The 15,629-nt window shown below is 50.1% G+C and overlaps 4 protein-coding genes across 4 annotated transcripts; 2 read left to right on the forward strand and 2 right to left on the reverse strand.

The window, feature by feature from the left end:
- Window positions 1–1,372: 1,372 nt before the first annotated feature.
- EJ05DRAFT_519370 (uncharacterized protein) lies at window positions 1,373–2,423 on the reverse strand (the record flags this gene model as incomplete). Its single annotated transcript, XM_033748723.1, has 3 exons — window positions 1,651–2,423; window positions 1,551–1,612; window positions 1,373–1,514 (listed from the first exon to the last, which is right to left on the reverse strand). The coding sequence occupies exons 1-3, from the start codon at window positions 2,080–2,082 to the stop codon at window positions 1,373–1,375; spliced, it is 636 nt and encodes a 211-aa protein (XP_033598100.1). The 5' UTR covers window positions 2,083–2,423.
- A 1,875-nt stretch (window positions 2,424–4,298) lies between these two features.
- On the forward strand, window positions 4,299–5,468 carry EJ05DRAFT_478619 (uncharacterized protein). Its single transcript, XM_033744498.1, has one exon. The coding sequence runs from the start codon at window positions 4,347–4,349 to the stop codon at window positions 5,199–5,201; it is 855 nt and encodes a 284-aa protein (XP_033598101.1). The 5' UTR covers window positions 4,299–4,346; the 3' UTR covers window positions 5,202–5,468.
- Window positions 5,469–5,499: 31 nt separating this feature from the next.
- On the reverse strand, window positions 5,500–10,976 carry EJ05DRAFT_540331 (uncharacterized protein; the record flags this gene model as incomplete). The annotated part of the gene is made up of 4 exons (XM_033749595.1): window positions 10,810–10,976; window positions 10,709–10,753; window positions 6,103–10,656; window positions 5,500–6,053 (listed from the first exon to the last, which is right to left on the reverse strand). Exons 2-4 carry the CDS (start codon window positions 10,710–10,712, stop codon window positions 5,500–5,502), a joined length of 5,112 nt encoding a protein of 1,703 aa, XP_033598102.1. The 5' UTR covers window positions 10,713–10,753; window positions 10,810–10,976.
- Window positions 10,977–11,320: 344 nt separating this feature from the next.
- EJ05DRAFT_540332 (phospholipid-translocating P-type ATPase-like protein) lies at window positions 11,321–15,482 on the forward strand (the record flags this gene model as incomplete). The annotated part of the gene is made up of 2 exons (XM_033749596.1): window positions 11,321–15,254; window positions 15,403–15,482. 2 exons carry the CDS (start codon window positions 11,321–11,323, stop codon window positions 15,480–15,482), a joined length of 4,014 nt encoding a protein of 1,337 aa, XP_033598103.1.
- Window positions 15,483–15,629: the final 147 nt, after the last annotated feature.

Consider the following 15,629-nt stretch of genomic DNA (forward strand, 5'->3'; position numbering starts at 1 on the left):
GGTCTGAAGAATTCGAGCGGGATTACGGAGGCGATAAGATCAGTGACATGCTCAAGAACGCCGGGATAATCCGGGACTTCAGTGCTACCCTTCAGAAATTGTTAGAAACGCACGTCTACAAAGATAATTCCGAGTGGAGTCACTCAGTTACAGATAGTTACAAAAAGATCGTCTCTATGTTCAAGGGGCTGTCTGGGAGAGACGACGTAACCTTTAGTGGATCTGGAGAGCGTTTTGAAGAGAATTTCAAAGAGGATTCTGAGGAGGATTTTGAAGAGGATTTTGAAGAGAATTTTGAAGAGGATTTTGAAGAGGAGTCTGACGAAGGGCTCTGGATGAAGAGTTGATGTATTGAGGTGATGGACAGTAAGGTTAGCGCTCGATGCGCGAAGCTCAAGATCAGCTCACAAAATGTCCTCGCTGAGATTATTCCTCGTGTATTGCCTTCCCAGGCCGAGCAGTCAAGCGTAATTCCACCAGGTATACATCCACAGTAGACTAGAATACTACCTCCTTACTACCTCCCGCACACATCTACCAGGATGAAAGACCCTAGAGAAGATTTATAAACACTCGCGTAGCATTCATTCATGGTCCAAAATCTGAGAGATAGATTGCGATAAAGTGAATAATAATATGGGAAACCATCTATATGTGTCTAGAGAGTATATTCATAGACTGACACCTCATAGCACCGAGACCCAGTTTTTTTTAAAAGAAAAAAGGTTTATAACTAACACGCACCAAGCTTTATGACATATCTGTCATGCTTTATATAGGGTGGGATGATTTCTGTGTGAATTATCAATCTAGGAACACTGATTCATTCCCCCATAAATATACCCTTGTCTGTCTATCACCCGACACGAGGCACATATATGATAGACTTTATTAGATCTGGCTAATGAGGTCTTAGAGTCATATCCGATATGATACTTTTCTGTTCAGAGAGCGTCCTCTCAAGAGAGACATGTTCGCTGCTTCTTTCACAATATCGTTGCCACATTAGCGTATCACTCGAATTGCATGCTTACTTTCTAGCATCTCAAATCAGTCTCGCTCAGGAAGTAGGTGACATGTACGTAGGTCTTCCCACTTGGCCGGCGCGGTAATATATCAGTGGATAGACTTGGTGTAATGACTTTGGCGGCCTAAACGCACCCCTATATAATCTTTCATTGACGATCAACCGTGGCAGTATGACGCTAGTTAGTACATACTACGTATACCATTTCTCCATCTTATCAGAGATTATAGCATCACCGGGCAGTGTTTTGGTCTCAAAATTAGACATATCCCTACTGCGTATAGCAAGGGGTTATGTTGTCGCACTATTTTGGCACCAACGACACAGAGTCTAATGCCGATTTTCTTAGTTTCCATTTCTCTTCAACACGTTTCCCCAGTCCAAGCGTGCGCAAGACATGTGCCAGGTAGCTGGATTCGAACACAATAGATTCGCGAAAACTGTCTTCGGTTGTATCTCCTTCTTTTCGGTCCAGGTGTTCTTGATACTGATCCACGCAATCTTTTATATTACGGTTACTTACGTCAACATAAATGGCAAACTTCTCGAATTCTCGTGAGTACTCTCGAGTTTTGGTCCCAAATACTAGAAGAGTCAGCGTGAAGTCCTCGTCAGATCTATACCGGTACAGAGAGTCTCTTGCCTCCATAGTATGACAACCCCATCGATCGCATTGCATTCCACAATTCTTTCAGGTTCACAGGCAGCGCCTGGGGATTCTCGGCCAGCTTCAGCCGATACTTCTTATCCTGAAAGGCCTGAGTTATCACCCTGGAAGCTACTAGAAAGTGCTCTGCCTCTAGTATAAAATCTTGGGCATCCTTGGCCTCTTGGGGGAGAGTGGCCTGTCTTTCTTCACTCGGATCAGGCGCCCGTTTTTTCCACTCTTTGATCGCGGCCTCGGCACTCAGTTCAGCGAACAGCGTCGTGCGAAGAATATCTATTTCGAAGAATACATAGTTGAAGAGATCATCACCACTCAGGCTTTCGAGATCAGTCGTATTGAGCTTCACGTCGGGAACAACGGTTTTTCTTGAGGATCCAGAAGGAGCCATAATTGAAACGGAGCTTGAGATAAAAGGAGCCTTCGTAAAGTAGCTTTTGGTGAAATTTCAAGTCAGTGTTAGCCTGTGTCGATGGAGGTTAGAAGTAGAATGCGAATAATTTGGAAGCAAGACTCCTTTATATATATGGAGCTCACTGAGCTGTGTCCGAATCTTCACTGAACCCTAGCAAAACGATTATATGGCCGTACCTTTTAACCTCGCTTATATTCCACCTTCACTGTTCTGGGTTGTTCATGCTTAGTCTACTTGGTTTCTGTTCTTTGACCTCCGCTTTATCTGCTTTGACTGCCTAGCTCAAAGGGTCCCTGTGATATTCTTTGAAAGAACTTTCTAGCACGGAGTTATGGCTAAAAAGTCGTGTATTTCAGTCATGAGACTCATTCACCTTTCTCTCCAAGTGCATTTCAGTTCTCTCAATATATTCAATGTGGATCATATGTCCACTAACAAACCAATGAGACATAGAGATTTCCCTCATTCACACCCATCGATTACCATTAAAAAGCCAAAACTAAGAGGAACTCCATTAACAGTGCAGTTAGATTTCTTCATAATATTCCAAAGCGATCACAGAACAACTCTTGATGGGTTGCATGAGCTCTTAGTTAGGTTCATATTGTGTAGATGATTCGAAACCAGAACCATAGAACATAACACAAGTAAGGTTCCAATGCCAAACTTGCTTGAACGCTATGAAGAGCCTGCCCATCATATACTCTGTATCACCGCCTTTGTGCTTGTTTTGAGACCTGTATCCATACCAGACAGTCAGTTGACATCCCGCATAATATGAGTCTTGTTAAGCAAGTGTATATCAAACCTCAATAGAACTCAAGCGTTGACTTGGATCCCTTCTAAGCCATGTCAATAGATTTGGGTGCAAATTTAATGCATTCCAACCTCACAAAGAATGTTACCTACTTATCTGCCACCGAGCTTGTTCTTTCTTTGTTCTAGGATCTGGTTCGTTCTTACTGGCTAGACATCATGCATCAACGACCTTTTGGATATTAAACTTGCGTCATGTAAAGTTTGTTCTAGATGTAACGTAAGTCCCAAACATGTATTTTCAGCACCGCCACGAATAATTCACCTTGTTAGCACTCTTGAAGTCATCTGTGAACCCGTATCCTGCCAACATGAAGTGCCTCGTCTGTCAAAACTCAAGAGATCGGATACAGGGACTCCAATATTCATGTGAAGCACTTTAGGGCTCTATCCTAAGATGAAGGTAACAATATGGAGGCTCAGCTTCCTCGCATATACCGCCCTTGCTTAGGCATGGTGGCTTTACTCGGGTCTTGTGTTACCAGAGTGAGGCAAAGGACAGACCTTGCCTCGATGAGTCACTATTGGACTTGTCCATCGTCTTTCACCCACAAGTCTTTTATTATAACTCTATCACCATACAAACCCACAAATTGTACAGTAGTTCAAATCTGGAATGAAGTCTAAAATAGCGAGCATGGCTGCACGCTACTCGGAGGATCTAGAATTTGAAGTTGATACAAGCATCGGAGGTCATGAAATCGTGGACGTGCTTCGGAATCGCTCAAGGAAATCGCTCCACATTCGGGCGGTACTACCCATGCTTCAGCTAACTGGTGAGTATGTAAACTGTTGAAAAACTAAACATTCGGTCGTGCATCACGGAAATGAAAGGTTATAATTGTGAGATATGAATAAAATCAGCAGTGTAAGTCTAGAGGTGAGAAAAGAACATGTATCGATTCATACCATACTAATACATGGCGCTGGATTCATGATGCCTGAACGCTACGAGGACAAAGACGTGGAACAGGCATATTGTGTTGACTCTGCTTCCAAAACTTAACCATATACTTTCTTTGTTCGGTTGAAGAGAATTTGGACCTTTGGTATGGTGTTACAAAGTCAAGTCCTCTGTGCAACAAGGCGATTGTTGTAGGTGAGCGACAGCAATGAGTTAAAACTTCGATCTTGACGTTTGATATATCAGTTTCTAATAATTACTGAATGAAGTAAGTGTTCGAGTACGTTTGACAATACTTTACTTGTTCGTCTCTCTCTTGCCTATCTGCGTCTAGATAGAAGCACGGAAGCGTTTTGGCCCCCACATCATACGATCCATCGTCAGCGCACCTACCAGGCTGTGAACAACTGATCAGCCCCTAGTAGTGGAAAGTGGATCGCAGGATTACAGCCACATATATACCAAGCATGGCTCCCACATTTCCTCTTTCGCGAACTCATTGATACTATCTAGGATAACAATGGGTGCCCCCGATGCCGACCCGACCCTCACCATTCCCTCAATCACCCAACCGAATCCTCGCTCGACACCGAAGCCTGGCCTAATAATCATCCATGCCGGTCTCTATCGCACCGGCACCGCTTCCATGGCCGCCGCATACCGCATCCTTGGACTTCATGCTCATCACGGCCTCGACGACGTGCCCGGCAACAACTGGCTCGGCATCGAACACGCCGCTGAAGCCACTTTCCCACACATCGCCACATCGCCGCGACCCAAATATACCCGTGCGGACTGGGACAAGCTGTTTGGCGCATACGACGTCGTCACGGACCTGGCCAGCGTGTTCGTGCCCGAGATGATCGCGGCGTATCCGGAGGCGAAAGTTGTGGTTGTACAGAGGGAATTTGATTCGTGGTGGGAGAGCTTTGCGAGCGAAGTCCTGAGCCACTTCCGGCGGCCCGAGGCGTGGATTGTAGGCGTGGCGACGTGGTGGTTATTGGGGGACCGCGCGATCAAGTGTATGTCGAAATTGATTCCTGGATTTTTCGGCGTAGCGCATTCACGGGACGTCGATATTGACATCGCGAGGACGAAGTACGATGAGTACTATAGATTCGTGCGGGAGAGGGTGCCGAAGGAAAATAGGCTAGAGTATAAAATGGGAGATGGGTGGGAGCCGCTGTGTGCGTTTCTAGGGAAAGATGTACCAAAGGGAGTGGCGTTTCCACGGATTAATGATCGGATAGAGCATGCGAAGGGCTCGAACGAGAGGCTGGCGGAAGTTATGAGTGATCTTTGGAAGGTTGGTGGGCCAGTGTTGGTGGGGATTCTTGCCACTGGGGGATACTTTGTGTGGAAACGATTGCTATAAGGGGAAATGGTGTCTCAATAGAACGAGTACAGTAAGGGGGGTATAATGTTACGATAGAACGATTTTCGGTCAAATGTACTGACGTGCAAAGATCTAATTAGAATAACAACGCATTCAGATATGAAGATAGCATCCGAACGTGGGAATCGAGAGGCTTGGAGGACTGATGGGAAACCTCCGGAGAATGCGATATTGCACTCTATATAGTACATAACTTCCAGTAGAGTCTTGAAAGCCTATGACGAATCGTGTACGCCCATCAAAATCAAACGCCCTGAGATAAAATGCTAATACAGTATTATTTTGCGGCCATGACGTCGACATAGCGACCGCCACGCTTACCCTTCTTGACCGTACCTCCTTTCCTAGCTTGCGGTGCCCCAAGGAGGTCGTCGATCGAGCTTGCATTGCTCATAGACGTGTTGGGTCGAGACGGTGGTCCCGATGGTGGTCCGTTGCTCAAATGCGGTGGCAATAGAGGCGGGGCAGATGCACCGCCATCAACAGAAGCGGTGGACGCAGGTGTACCAACACGTGAAGGTGGTCCTGAGGGAGGACCACCCATTGGCATCGATGTAGGAGGTCGAGTTGGAGGGCCAGATGATATAGGTGGACCAGCACCACTTGGAGCGCGTGAGGGAGGGCCTCGTGGAGGTGGAGGAGTGGGTGCAGAAGGCGTTGCGGCAGCGGACCCTCCCTTCTTGTTGACCCATTTCTTGAGCTCGGTGTCATAAACGAACGAGCTCTCTTCACCGAGTTTGGCTTTGATTGGACCTGGCCCAGCATTCGGGTCTTTCTTGAACCATCCTCCAAACCACCCTTTGCCTCCGTCTTGACCCTTGGATTTGGCAGCTATTAACGTGTCAGTGAGCACTTGAGATAATCGACGAGAGGCACTCACCATCAGCTTCAGCAGCACGCTTGAAATTTTCCTCAGCCTCTTTGTCTGCTTGTGCTCGCTGTTGCTTCTTCAAGGCTTCTGCTTGCTTCAACATTTGGTCGTCATCGTCGTCATCCATGAATGATTTTTTCTTTTTTTCAGTGGAAGTTTCCTGCTCTAGCTCGGGCTCTGGTTCGTACGGCTGATATGACGGAGGCTCATAAGAGCCCATACTAGGTGGCTCATACGCGCTTGGTACGCTGTTCGTCGGCTGGCTATGCGAAGTAATAGCCTGATCGAACGTAACTGGCACTGTCTCCTCCGTGGCAGCATTGTGACTGTCAGGCGGGACATTCGACTGATATGAACTGGTACCGTAAGGTGAATAGCCGTTGGATGGCTCTTGTACTGGCGGATTGTACTCAGTGTGCGACTTAGACGGCTGTGAAGTAGGAGCTTGTGAGGTGTTGGGAGTGGGGTTATAAGAGGGCGCATAAGGATTTGGAGCGGACGACGAAGTGTAAGAGCTTGCTTCCTGCGGCATGTACTGAGAATGTGGCTGTTCAAAGGATTGCTGGGGAGTATAGACAGCACCAGGGGCATATCGAGACGATGGAGCCTGAGGGCTGAAACCGGGAGCAGGGCTAGTGACAGAGCCATTTCCGCGATACTGACCGTACAAGTCTGCGCTCGATTGAGTTGGACTGATCGTAGGTGTGTTCCCAGCGATTCTCGCGAAGGGACCTACATCGGCTCCACCTGATTGATTGGAGGCGGCATCGCTATCATCGCCAGCAACAAAGCTATTAAACTTGGCGAGGAAACTACCAGACACCTTCTCCATGCTTGGCTTGGAAATCCACGAAGACGAGCCGTCCTTTGGCGCTTGGGACAGACGTTTGGTAAGATCATCCAGATGGGAGAGGAAAGTTGCGTTGTAGTACGGTGAGCCCCGAGTCGACGACTTGACCACTGCCGCGATATGATCACAGTAGGATATGGAGTTGCTCCGCTGGCCGTACTCTGCTAGCGCATAGGCGTGCACAAGCTTGTATGGTTGTAGATGTGGCAAACTTGCTGTCGTTGATGACAATGATAGCCCGTATTCGTAGACTTCTGTTAGTATTATGGCATCCAAGTCTTGTGCAATGTCGTTTGCATTTCTATGGTCGGCGCCGAACAAGACAATGTCTGCTTGTGGATCGTCGGTGCCTCCGAAATGCGCCATCGACCTGGCAAATAGGGCGCAAATATGAGCCGCATCTGTTCGTCGATAGCCAGCGAGGAGTCTTGCCAATGATAAAAGAGCCTGTGCGTCTCCCTCACTACGATTGCCTAGGATGAGCAACAGTGTTTCTTGCCATTTGTCTAATCCCTCCAAGGCGTTCTTGTTGATGGCGGGGCCTGTAGTATTGATCATTTGGAACCCCGCGCGGGCGGACACAGGCACAAGCTGGTCGACACTGTCTTCCCAATTACCAGCGAATACTTCGTAAAGAGCTGCTAAGGCCTGGTTGTCACCGCTTATCTTTCTGACCTCCTGGCGTACGAACTCCTGAATAACCTGCTTCCAGACATCTTTGCTCAGTGTTGACGATATTAACATGGCATGCCCCCACAACCTGTTATCAACTGCGTGCCAGGTAGCCTTTTCTCTATCTCCAGTCGATAAGTGATCGCGTAACACTGTGACAGCTTGCGGATCTACAGGTTCGGATTGAACCTTCTCCCCTGGCTGGAGCTGCGTCGAAGTCTCTACATTGACTTGTAGGATCTGTTTGACGGAATCCTCAGCAACCTTCGAGCCCTCTAGCTTCCCGTCGTTTTCAATAAAGACCTGGAGAATCTTCCAGAGCAGTAGTCGTTCATCACGTCTTCGTAGATCCTCAGTCGTAGTTCCATGAATAGCTGTCGACTGATAGTCCTTCCCCATTGTCTCAATTTGAGCCTTCATCCACACAACCACATCCTTCTTCTTACCTTTTCCCTTCAAAGGTCCAGGGAAGGTCGTGATTTTGTCATCTAAAGGCGATGTTTGCTTGATGCTCTGAAGCTTAATTTCTCCGGGAGAGCGTTTCATCGTTGGAGCAGTATTACCAGCACCGTACCTAGGCGTTTGTTGTGGAAAAGAAGTTACAACAGTGCCACCAAGGCCCCATCTGAATACTGGATAGCCTTTCCACCGCTCTAGGGGATCTTGGGCTCGTTCATCTGTAGGCACAGCGAAAACTGTATCTTGTGAATATCCTAAACGCGGAGGCATTGAGGGGAATATGCTCTCTCCAGAAATCGTCGATGGTGGGGATCCAGGACCGTGATGTGACGATGGACGATCAGCATGGGCTGCGTAAGGAGGTGATTTCATTACCGTCCCAGGCGACGATGTCTGGGACCTGCGAGGAGGAGCGAAAGATTGCTGCAATGGCGCTTGCGAATTTTGTGGCTGAGGCGCATAATTTGACGTTTTACGAGGAGAGCCAGTGTTAGATGAGGCCATATCCGTAGTAGCGGGAGGAGATGCTGTAGCTCTACTGGGTTGGTAAGAAGTAGGTGGAGCCTGACTTGATGACCTTCCAGCGCCACCTTGGGACATAGTGTGATGCGCAAGCGGACTGGAAGTCCGAGGCAAGAACGACTGCGAGGATGATCTAGGTTGTGCCGTAGGTTCCGCTGCGTATCGATTTTGATTCAACCCAGTAGGGACAGCTACGGTCGAAGGAGGAGAATATTTAGGAGGCGGAGCACTTGCAGAGATCTGTGATGGAGCGACTGCGGGCGGAGCGGGTGAGTATCTAGATGCTGCAGGTCCAGTGCTAGGTGGTGCGGGAGAATAGCGCTTCGCGGTAATTGTGGGAGCTGGTGCTAAATTTGAAGATGGAGGGGATTCGGAGAAAAGACTGAGCCTCTCAGGTTGTTGTAAATGAGATGCAAAAGCGACCGGGTCGGTTGGTGGTTCTGAGACACTGGGTTGTGGATTTGAGGGGGGCTGTAGAGGCTGTGATGCAATTGGCGATCTTGAGGGGGCATGGTGTACTGCAGAAGGCTGTGGCGTGTACCGTCCCGATGACTTTGGCTTAGCCACCGACGGCAATTCTTCAAAAAAGCTACTTGTGCTGGCCTTGGGTCGCAGCTGACCTCGTATCTCCGGGTTCATTGAGCTACTCGACGATGGAGGAGAGAAAGTAGTAGAGCTTTGGTATGTTTGGGGAACGGAACGAGGAGGTGGCATGCTCGCGGTGGAGTTCATACTACTGCTTCTGGGTGGTGGTGGTGGAGTCGGCTGCGCTGAAGGCACAGCCATCCGATTCGATCCGACTCTCTTCTTGGGTTGAATGATATCCGTGGGCAAGTCGTAAGGAGATGCGTATCCTCCTTTGTTCTTGTCCGCGAAGCTCTGTGCTGAGTTCGTGATAGCAGGACGTTCCGGCTTGCCATAAGAAGCTTTGCCATTTATTCCGCCATATGCTGGCGTCGACATGATCTGCGCAGTATTACTGGAGTTCGATTGAGGAACGTCTGCGAACCGGCCAGCCTGAGGTGTATACTGATTGCTCGGTGGCTGAACAGCCTGTGCGCCGACTGGTGCGTATTTGGAGTTTGATAGAGAGCCGCCAATGGCTCCATTCGTTCCATTCGAGCCAACTTGTTCGGACAGTTGCGCAGCTTCTTCCTCAAGGAAGCCCTCATCGTCGTCGAAGAGAAATGCGCTCGAATCTGCAGTTGTCCCAAAATCGTCATCCAAGGCCGCTTTCCATAGGTCATCTAGCTCATCTTGCTGGGCGGACGCTGGAGGTATTTCTGCCGCCTGTGTACCGGTGGCTTCAAAGATCAAGTCACCATCATCTCCGGGGCCCCAATCAAGGTCAGCAGGCTTTGATTGTAGGGCTGGTCCATTGGCGCTATTAGTAGCCATGGCCGATGCGTCTTTGACGCCGAGATCGAAATCATCTTCTATTTCGCCCCAGTCAACGGTCTTCTCGGTCGCCATTTCCTCCGGCTGTGACGAAGAAACAGGTCCGATATCAGCACCAATGTCGAATGAAGCATCACTAGACCCCCAATTTAATGCCGCGTCAGTTTCGGGGACCAGAGGATCCGCTGGGTTTTCTTGCTTCGCGTCCTCCAGGAAAGTGCTCTCGCTTTGTGGCTCGTAATTTTGTTCTGCAGGATGCTCTTCCATGGCGGTATCCTCACCTGCACTCGTTTCAGTGACTGGTGGCGCGTTTATCAGCCCAGAAGTGCTCGTGTTTTCGGGTGGATCTATGGGTGTTTCAGGCGCTTCCTCGGTATCCTCCTCCACAGCCATATCAAGTCCTGTTGCTCTAGAGATCAAGGGATTTGCTTTGGGATTCGCTTTTGCGTCATATGACAGATGACCTCCGTGGCGCACAAAAAACTCGTCTTCTGGTTCATCTTGACCCGTCTCTGCATCTTGCGTATCCCAACTTAATTCAGCTACCTCTTCGACCGTTTCTGTACCGGTTGACGCGTCCACATCTGCCGGGGCATTCGATGTTGTTTCTGTTGTGTCCGGTCTTGAACCCGAGTTAGGTCTTAAAGCCGGATTCCAACTGGCTGTGCCTCATTATTATATTTGCAATAGACTCTGGACGGCGACAGGACTCACCCATTACGATGGTTTGTTTTATGTTCGGGGATGGAACAAATGCAGCTGCTATGCGTTAATGACATTTATTGTTGGGTCTGGCGTTCGGCTCCTGGACTTACCTATACAATGTAAGGCCGACGCGCAATCGCAAGAAACAATTCAGTTATGAACCGTCGCTCCGCACGCCATGAAATGAAACAGGTGTGAGCGCGGAATGGAGGACCGGGTAAATGCACGACGGCGAGGGTATCTTTGGGGTGAGCGCGAACCTTGAGAGAGAGACTGGATGGAAGGGAAATTGACAACTATCCATCTATCCCATCCCTGACGAAAGTGCTGACTTGCTGTCTTGGCGTCGCGGTGGATCCCGAGGCGCGTGTTTGGGCCGACGTAACCCCTGCTCCTGGTTAGCTGTGTTGATAGCCAAAGCCACAACTACCTGCACAGAGGCAGCGATCTTTCATCCGCATTTCAGCATATTGCGCACACTTTTAACTATAGGCAGACCTCTTGCTTAGGCTTCTACATACTTTCCCCTCGGAATCACCATCTACGCAATAGACATACTCATTTCACCAAGCAGAATCGGGTTTCCCAAGTGAACACGCGGCTTTCCTTTTAATATGAGGCATGTCGCCGCCTCCTTCATACCACCAACCAAATGCGCCAGATTCTCCCGGTGACGACAGTGACTCAGATATCGCTCTCGACTTAGATGAGCTCGATCCTGCGCCCGCCACCGAGTCTTCTCCAGCTCCTCGCCAGTCTACCGACTTTCACAACAGACCTATACGCCTGCAGAAGTTTCGGACAGGGTGGGGACGGAGGAATCGGAATAAGCCTGTTGGAACAGCACAGGAAGAAGAGGATCTTCGAGGGCTTCTGACGGACCATGTTTCAAGACCCGGACATAATGCGGACAATGCCAGTATTGACACAACTGGTGAAGACGATGCGCCTTTGTTACCAACTCACAATACTCGCGTAAGAGACAGACCTACAGAGAGCGGACTGGCGAAACTTGGAACACGACTTCGTCTACCGAGTTTCAAGTCCAACGACCCCCTAGCTATTGGCGGTCAAGATGAAGAGGATGAGCCTGCTATCGACCATGATCCTGCCTCAAACCGAACAGTTGCGGTAGGGCAGGTTCAGACTTCCAAATTTCCTCCAAATGCAATTTCGAACGCTAAATACACGCCCTGGAGCTTTCTCCCACGGACCCTTTACAACGAGTTCTCATTTTTTCTCAATCTCTATTTCCTTCTAGTCGCACTTTCACAAATTATACCCGCCCTCCGCATTGGATATCTGAGCACTTACATTGCACCGCTGGCGTTTGTTGTTTCGATCACCATTGGGAAGGAGGCATATGATGACATTTGTCGACGGCGGCGAGACTCTGAGGCAAATTCGGAGCCATATGAAGTCTTGAGATTCGAAGATTATGGAATGGCTGATGGCACATCAAAGGAGAAGAAGAGGAAGATGCGCAAGACTCGAGGAAGAGAAGACGCTTCGAACCTATCGAGGCTAAGTGGAGAAAATGAAGACGCAAATAGCCGCCCGACGTGCAGCGTTCGCGAGATTACAAAGGCTTCAAAAGATCTCAAAGTTGGAGATATCGTAAAGATGGGCAAGGACCAGAGAGTTCCAGCAGATATGGTTCTTTTGAAGGCTTATTCCGGAGATGGAAATCAGTCTGTCGAATCTACTGTGTCCCCATCGCCTGCGGCTGTCCCGCTCATTGATATGGATGAGCAAGGTCTCAATCGAGCAACGACTACGCCAAACGTTCCTAGGGCCATTGTCGAACCCAATGGTGAAGCCTTCATCCGAACAGATCAGTTGGACGGCGAGACCGACTGGAAACTTCGCCTTACAACGCCAATTTCTCAATCTCTAGACATACGAGAGTATACCAGACTCCGCATCACAGCCGGAAAGCCAGATAAGCGTGTGAATGATTTCGTCGGAACTTTAGAGCTCACTCCAAAGAGCAGTAGCGAATATGACGCCGTGGAGGGAACGTCCTCGCTAATACAGGCCGTTGCTTTGACGATCGATAACACTGCTTGGGCCAACACCGTGCTTGCATCCAATTGCACAGTACTTGCGGTAGTAGTCTACACTGGAGCACAGACACGGCAGGCCTTATCAACATCACCTTCGCGTTCCAAGACTGGCCTGCTTGAGAACGAATTGAATTCGCTCACCAAGATACTCGCCCTCTTGACGTTGACTCTGTCATTTCTGCTTGTTGCACTGCAAAAGTTCGAGCCCAAGGACAAGCACGTTTGGTACATCTCAGTCATGCGATTTTTGATCCTCTTTTCCACTATTGTTCCCGTGAGCTTGCGCGTCAATCTTGACCTTGGCAAGTCTGTTTACGCAAGGCTGATTGAGAAAGATCAAGGAATTCCTGGAACAGTGGTGAGGACAAGCACCATACCAGAAGATCTTGGGCGTATAGAGTATCTTCTCAGTGACAAGACCGGCACACTAACGCAAAACGAAATGGAAATGAAAAAGATCCATGTCGGGACGGTGTCTTATGCCAACGAGGCCATGGACGAGGTCTCTTCATATGTGCGTCAAGGTCTCGTAGGACCCAACACTGAGCAAGGGGTTCTCGTCACTCCAGCTACAGTCAGCACAGGCCCATCGACAGCATCAACAAGAGCGCGAAGAGAGATCAGCGCTCGAGTTCGTGATGTGGTCTTGGCTCTAGCTCTCTGTCATAACGTTACACCCACCAATGAAGAGGAAGCTGGAAAGACGGTGACTACCTATCAAGCCTCGTCTCCTGACGAGATTGCAATTGTGCGCTGGACGGAAGCCGTCGGTGTGCGTCTTCTGCAGCGCGATCGACAGTCTATGGTCCTGCAGTCTGTCGATACTGGCAACGTGCTCGTACGGGTCAAAATTCTGAATGTGTTCCCCTTCACGTCTGAAGGCAAGCGTATGGGCATTGTCGTCAAATTCCTCGAAGGAACCGAATCAGACGCCCGTGATGGAGGCGAGATCTGGTTCTACCAGAAAGGTGCGGATACAGTAATGACCTCGATCGTTGCCGCAAACGACTGGCTCGACGAAGAGACTGCGAATATGGCCCGCGAAGGTCTCCGCACGCTCGTGGTAGGCCGCAAAAAGCTCTCCCAAGAAACCTTCAATGACTTCGCCACACAATATACTCAGGCCTCAATATCCCTCCAATCTCGCGAGATGGCCATGTCCCGTGTTGTAAGCCGCTTCCTCGAATCTAACCTCGAACTCCTCGGCGTCACAGGCGTCGAAGACAAACTTCAGCGCGATGTCAAGCCGTCCCTGGAACTTCTCCGCAATGCCGGTATCAAGATTTGGATGCTCACGGGGGACAAGGTTGAGACGGCGCGCTGCGTTGCTGTATCGTCCAAACTGGTCGCTCGTGGCCAATATGTTCATACCATCGCCAAACTTGAGCGCAAAGATGCCGCTCTGGACGCTCTCGAATTCCTTGCGTCCAAGCCCGACGCCTGTCTACTCATCGATGGCGAATCCCTTGCCCTCATGCTCACCCACTTTCGCACCCAGTTCATCACTGCTGCAGTCGCCCTCCCCACCGTCGTCGCATGCCGCTGCTCCCCAACCCAGAAAGCAGACGTCGCCATCCTCATCCGCGCCCACACCCGCAAACGCGTCGCATGCATCGGCGACGGCGGCAACGACGTGAGCATGATCCAAGCAGCAGATGTCGGCGTCGGTATCGTCGGCAAAGAAGGTCGCCAGGCCTCCCTCGCCGCCGACTTCAGCATCACCCAGTTCGCACACCTCACCAAGCTCCTCGTCTGGCACGGCAGAAACAGCTACAAACGCTCCGCCAAGCTCTCCCAGTTCGTCATGCACCGCGGCCTCGTCGTCTCCGTGTGCCAGACGCTCTACAGCATCGCCTCCCGCTTCGCGCCCAACGCGCTCTACCGCGACTGGCTGCTCGTCGGCTACGCAACCGTCTACACGATGATGCCCGTCTTCAGCCTCACGCTCGACCGCGACGTCGACGAGTCCCTCGCCACCCTCTACCCAGAACTCTACAAGGAACTCACCGCCGGCCGTTCGCTCTCCTACAAGACCTTCTTCGTCTGGGTCCTCATCAGCACCTACCAGGGCGCCATGATCCAAGGCCTCAGCCAGATCCTCGTCGGCGTCGGCGCCTCCAAAATCTCCTCTGTTGTCGACTCGGACGACGGCGGAAACAGCGGCGGCGGCGCCGTCACGCAAGCACAGGACCTCACCTTCCGCCGCATGGTCTCCCTCTCCTTCACCGTCCTCATCGTCAACGAACTCGTCATGGTTGCGGCTGAGATCACGACCTGGCACCCGGCCATGATCTTCAGTATTCTCGGCACTGCCGCGCTGTATTTTGGCTCCGTCCCCTTTCTGGGCGAGTACTACGATTTGAGGTTTTTTGTTAGCGTCGGCTTCTTGTGGAGGGCGCTGCTGGTGGCGTGTGTGAGCTTGGTGCCGGTGTATGCGGCGAAGATTGTGGGGAGGACGTTGCGGCCGCCGAATTATCGCAAGGTTCGCGGTGTGTGAGAGGGCGGAAGATGGACTTTGGAGGGGGGGGGGAATTCATGGGTGCATTTTGGGTGGCGTTGTGTGTTTGGGAGCGAGTTTGTTTTGCTTCGCTGCTTGTTGCGTGTGTATATATATCTTTGAATGAATGAGATGTGCAGTCTTGAGATGTTGGGTTGCGTGGATGCGTTTCAATGTGGAGAGAGAGAGAGAGCGCGATGTTCGGCCGCTGGAATATTGATTGATGTACGCTGGCTGACATACCCGCACATGACAAGACACCGTGCTATGGCATTCATTAAACGTTCAGATATCTCTGAACGGCCACTCATCATACACACATAAAACTTCGAAGCACCAGTCTCTTACACGCAATAAATATTTGTCC

Source organism: Pseudovirgaria hyperparasitica, assembly GCF_010093815.1.
Source record: "Pseudovirgaria hyperparasitica strain CBS 121739 unplaced genomic scaffold EJ05scaffold_13, whole genome shotgun sequence".
In the NCBI taxonomy this organism is placed as follows: Eukaryota; Fungi; Ascomycota; class Dothideomycetes; order Acrospermales; family Acrospermaceae; genus Pseudovirgaria; species Pseudovirgaria hyperparasitica.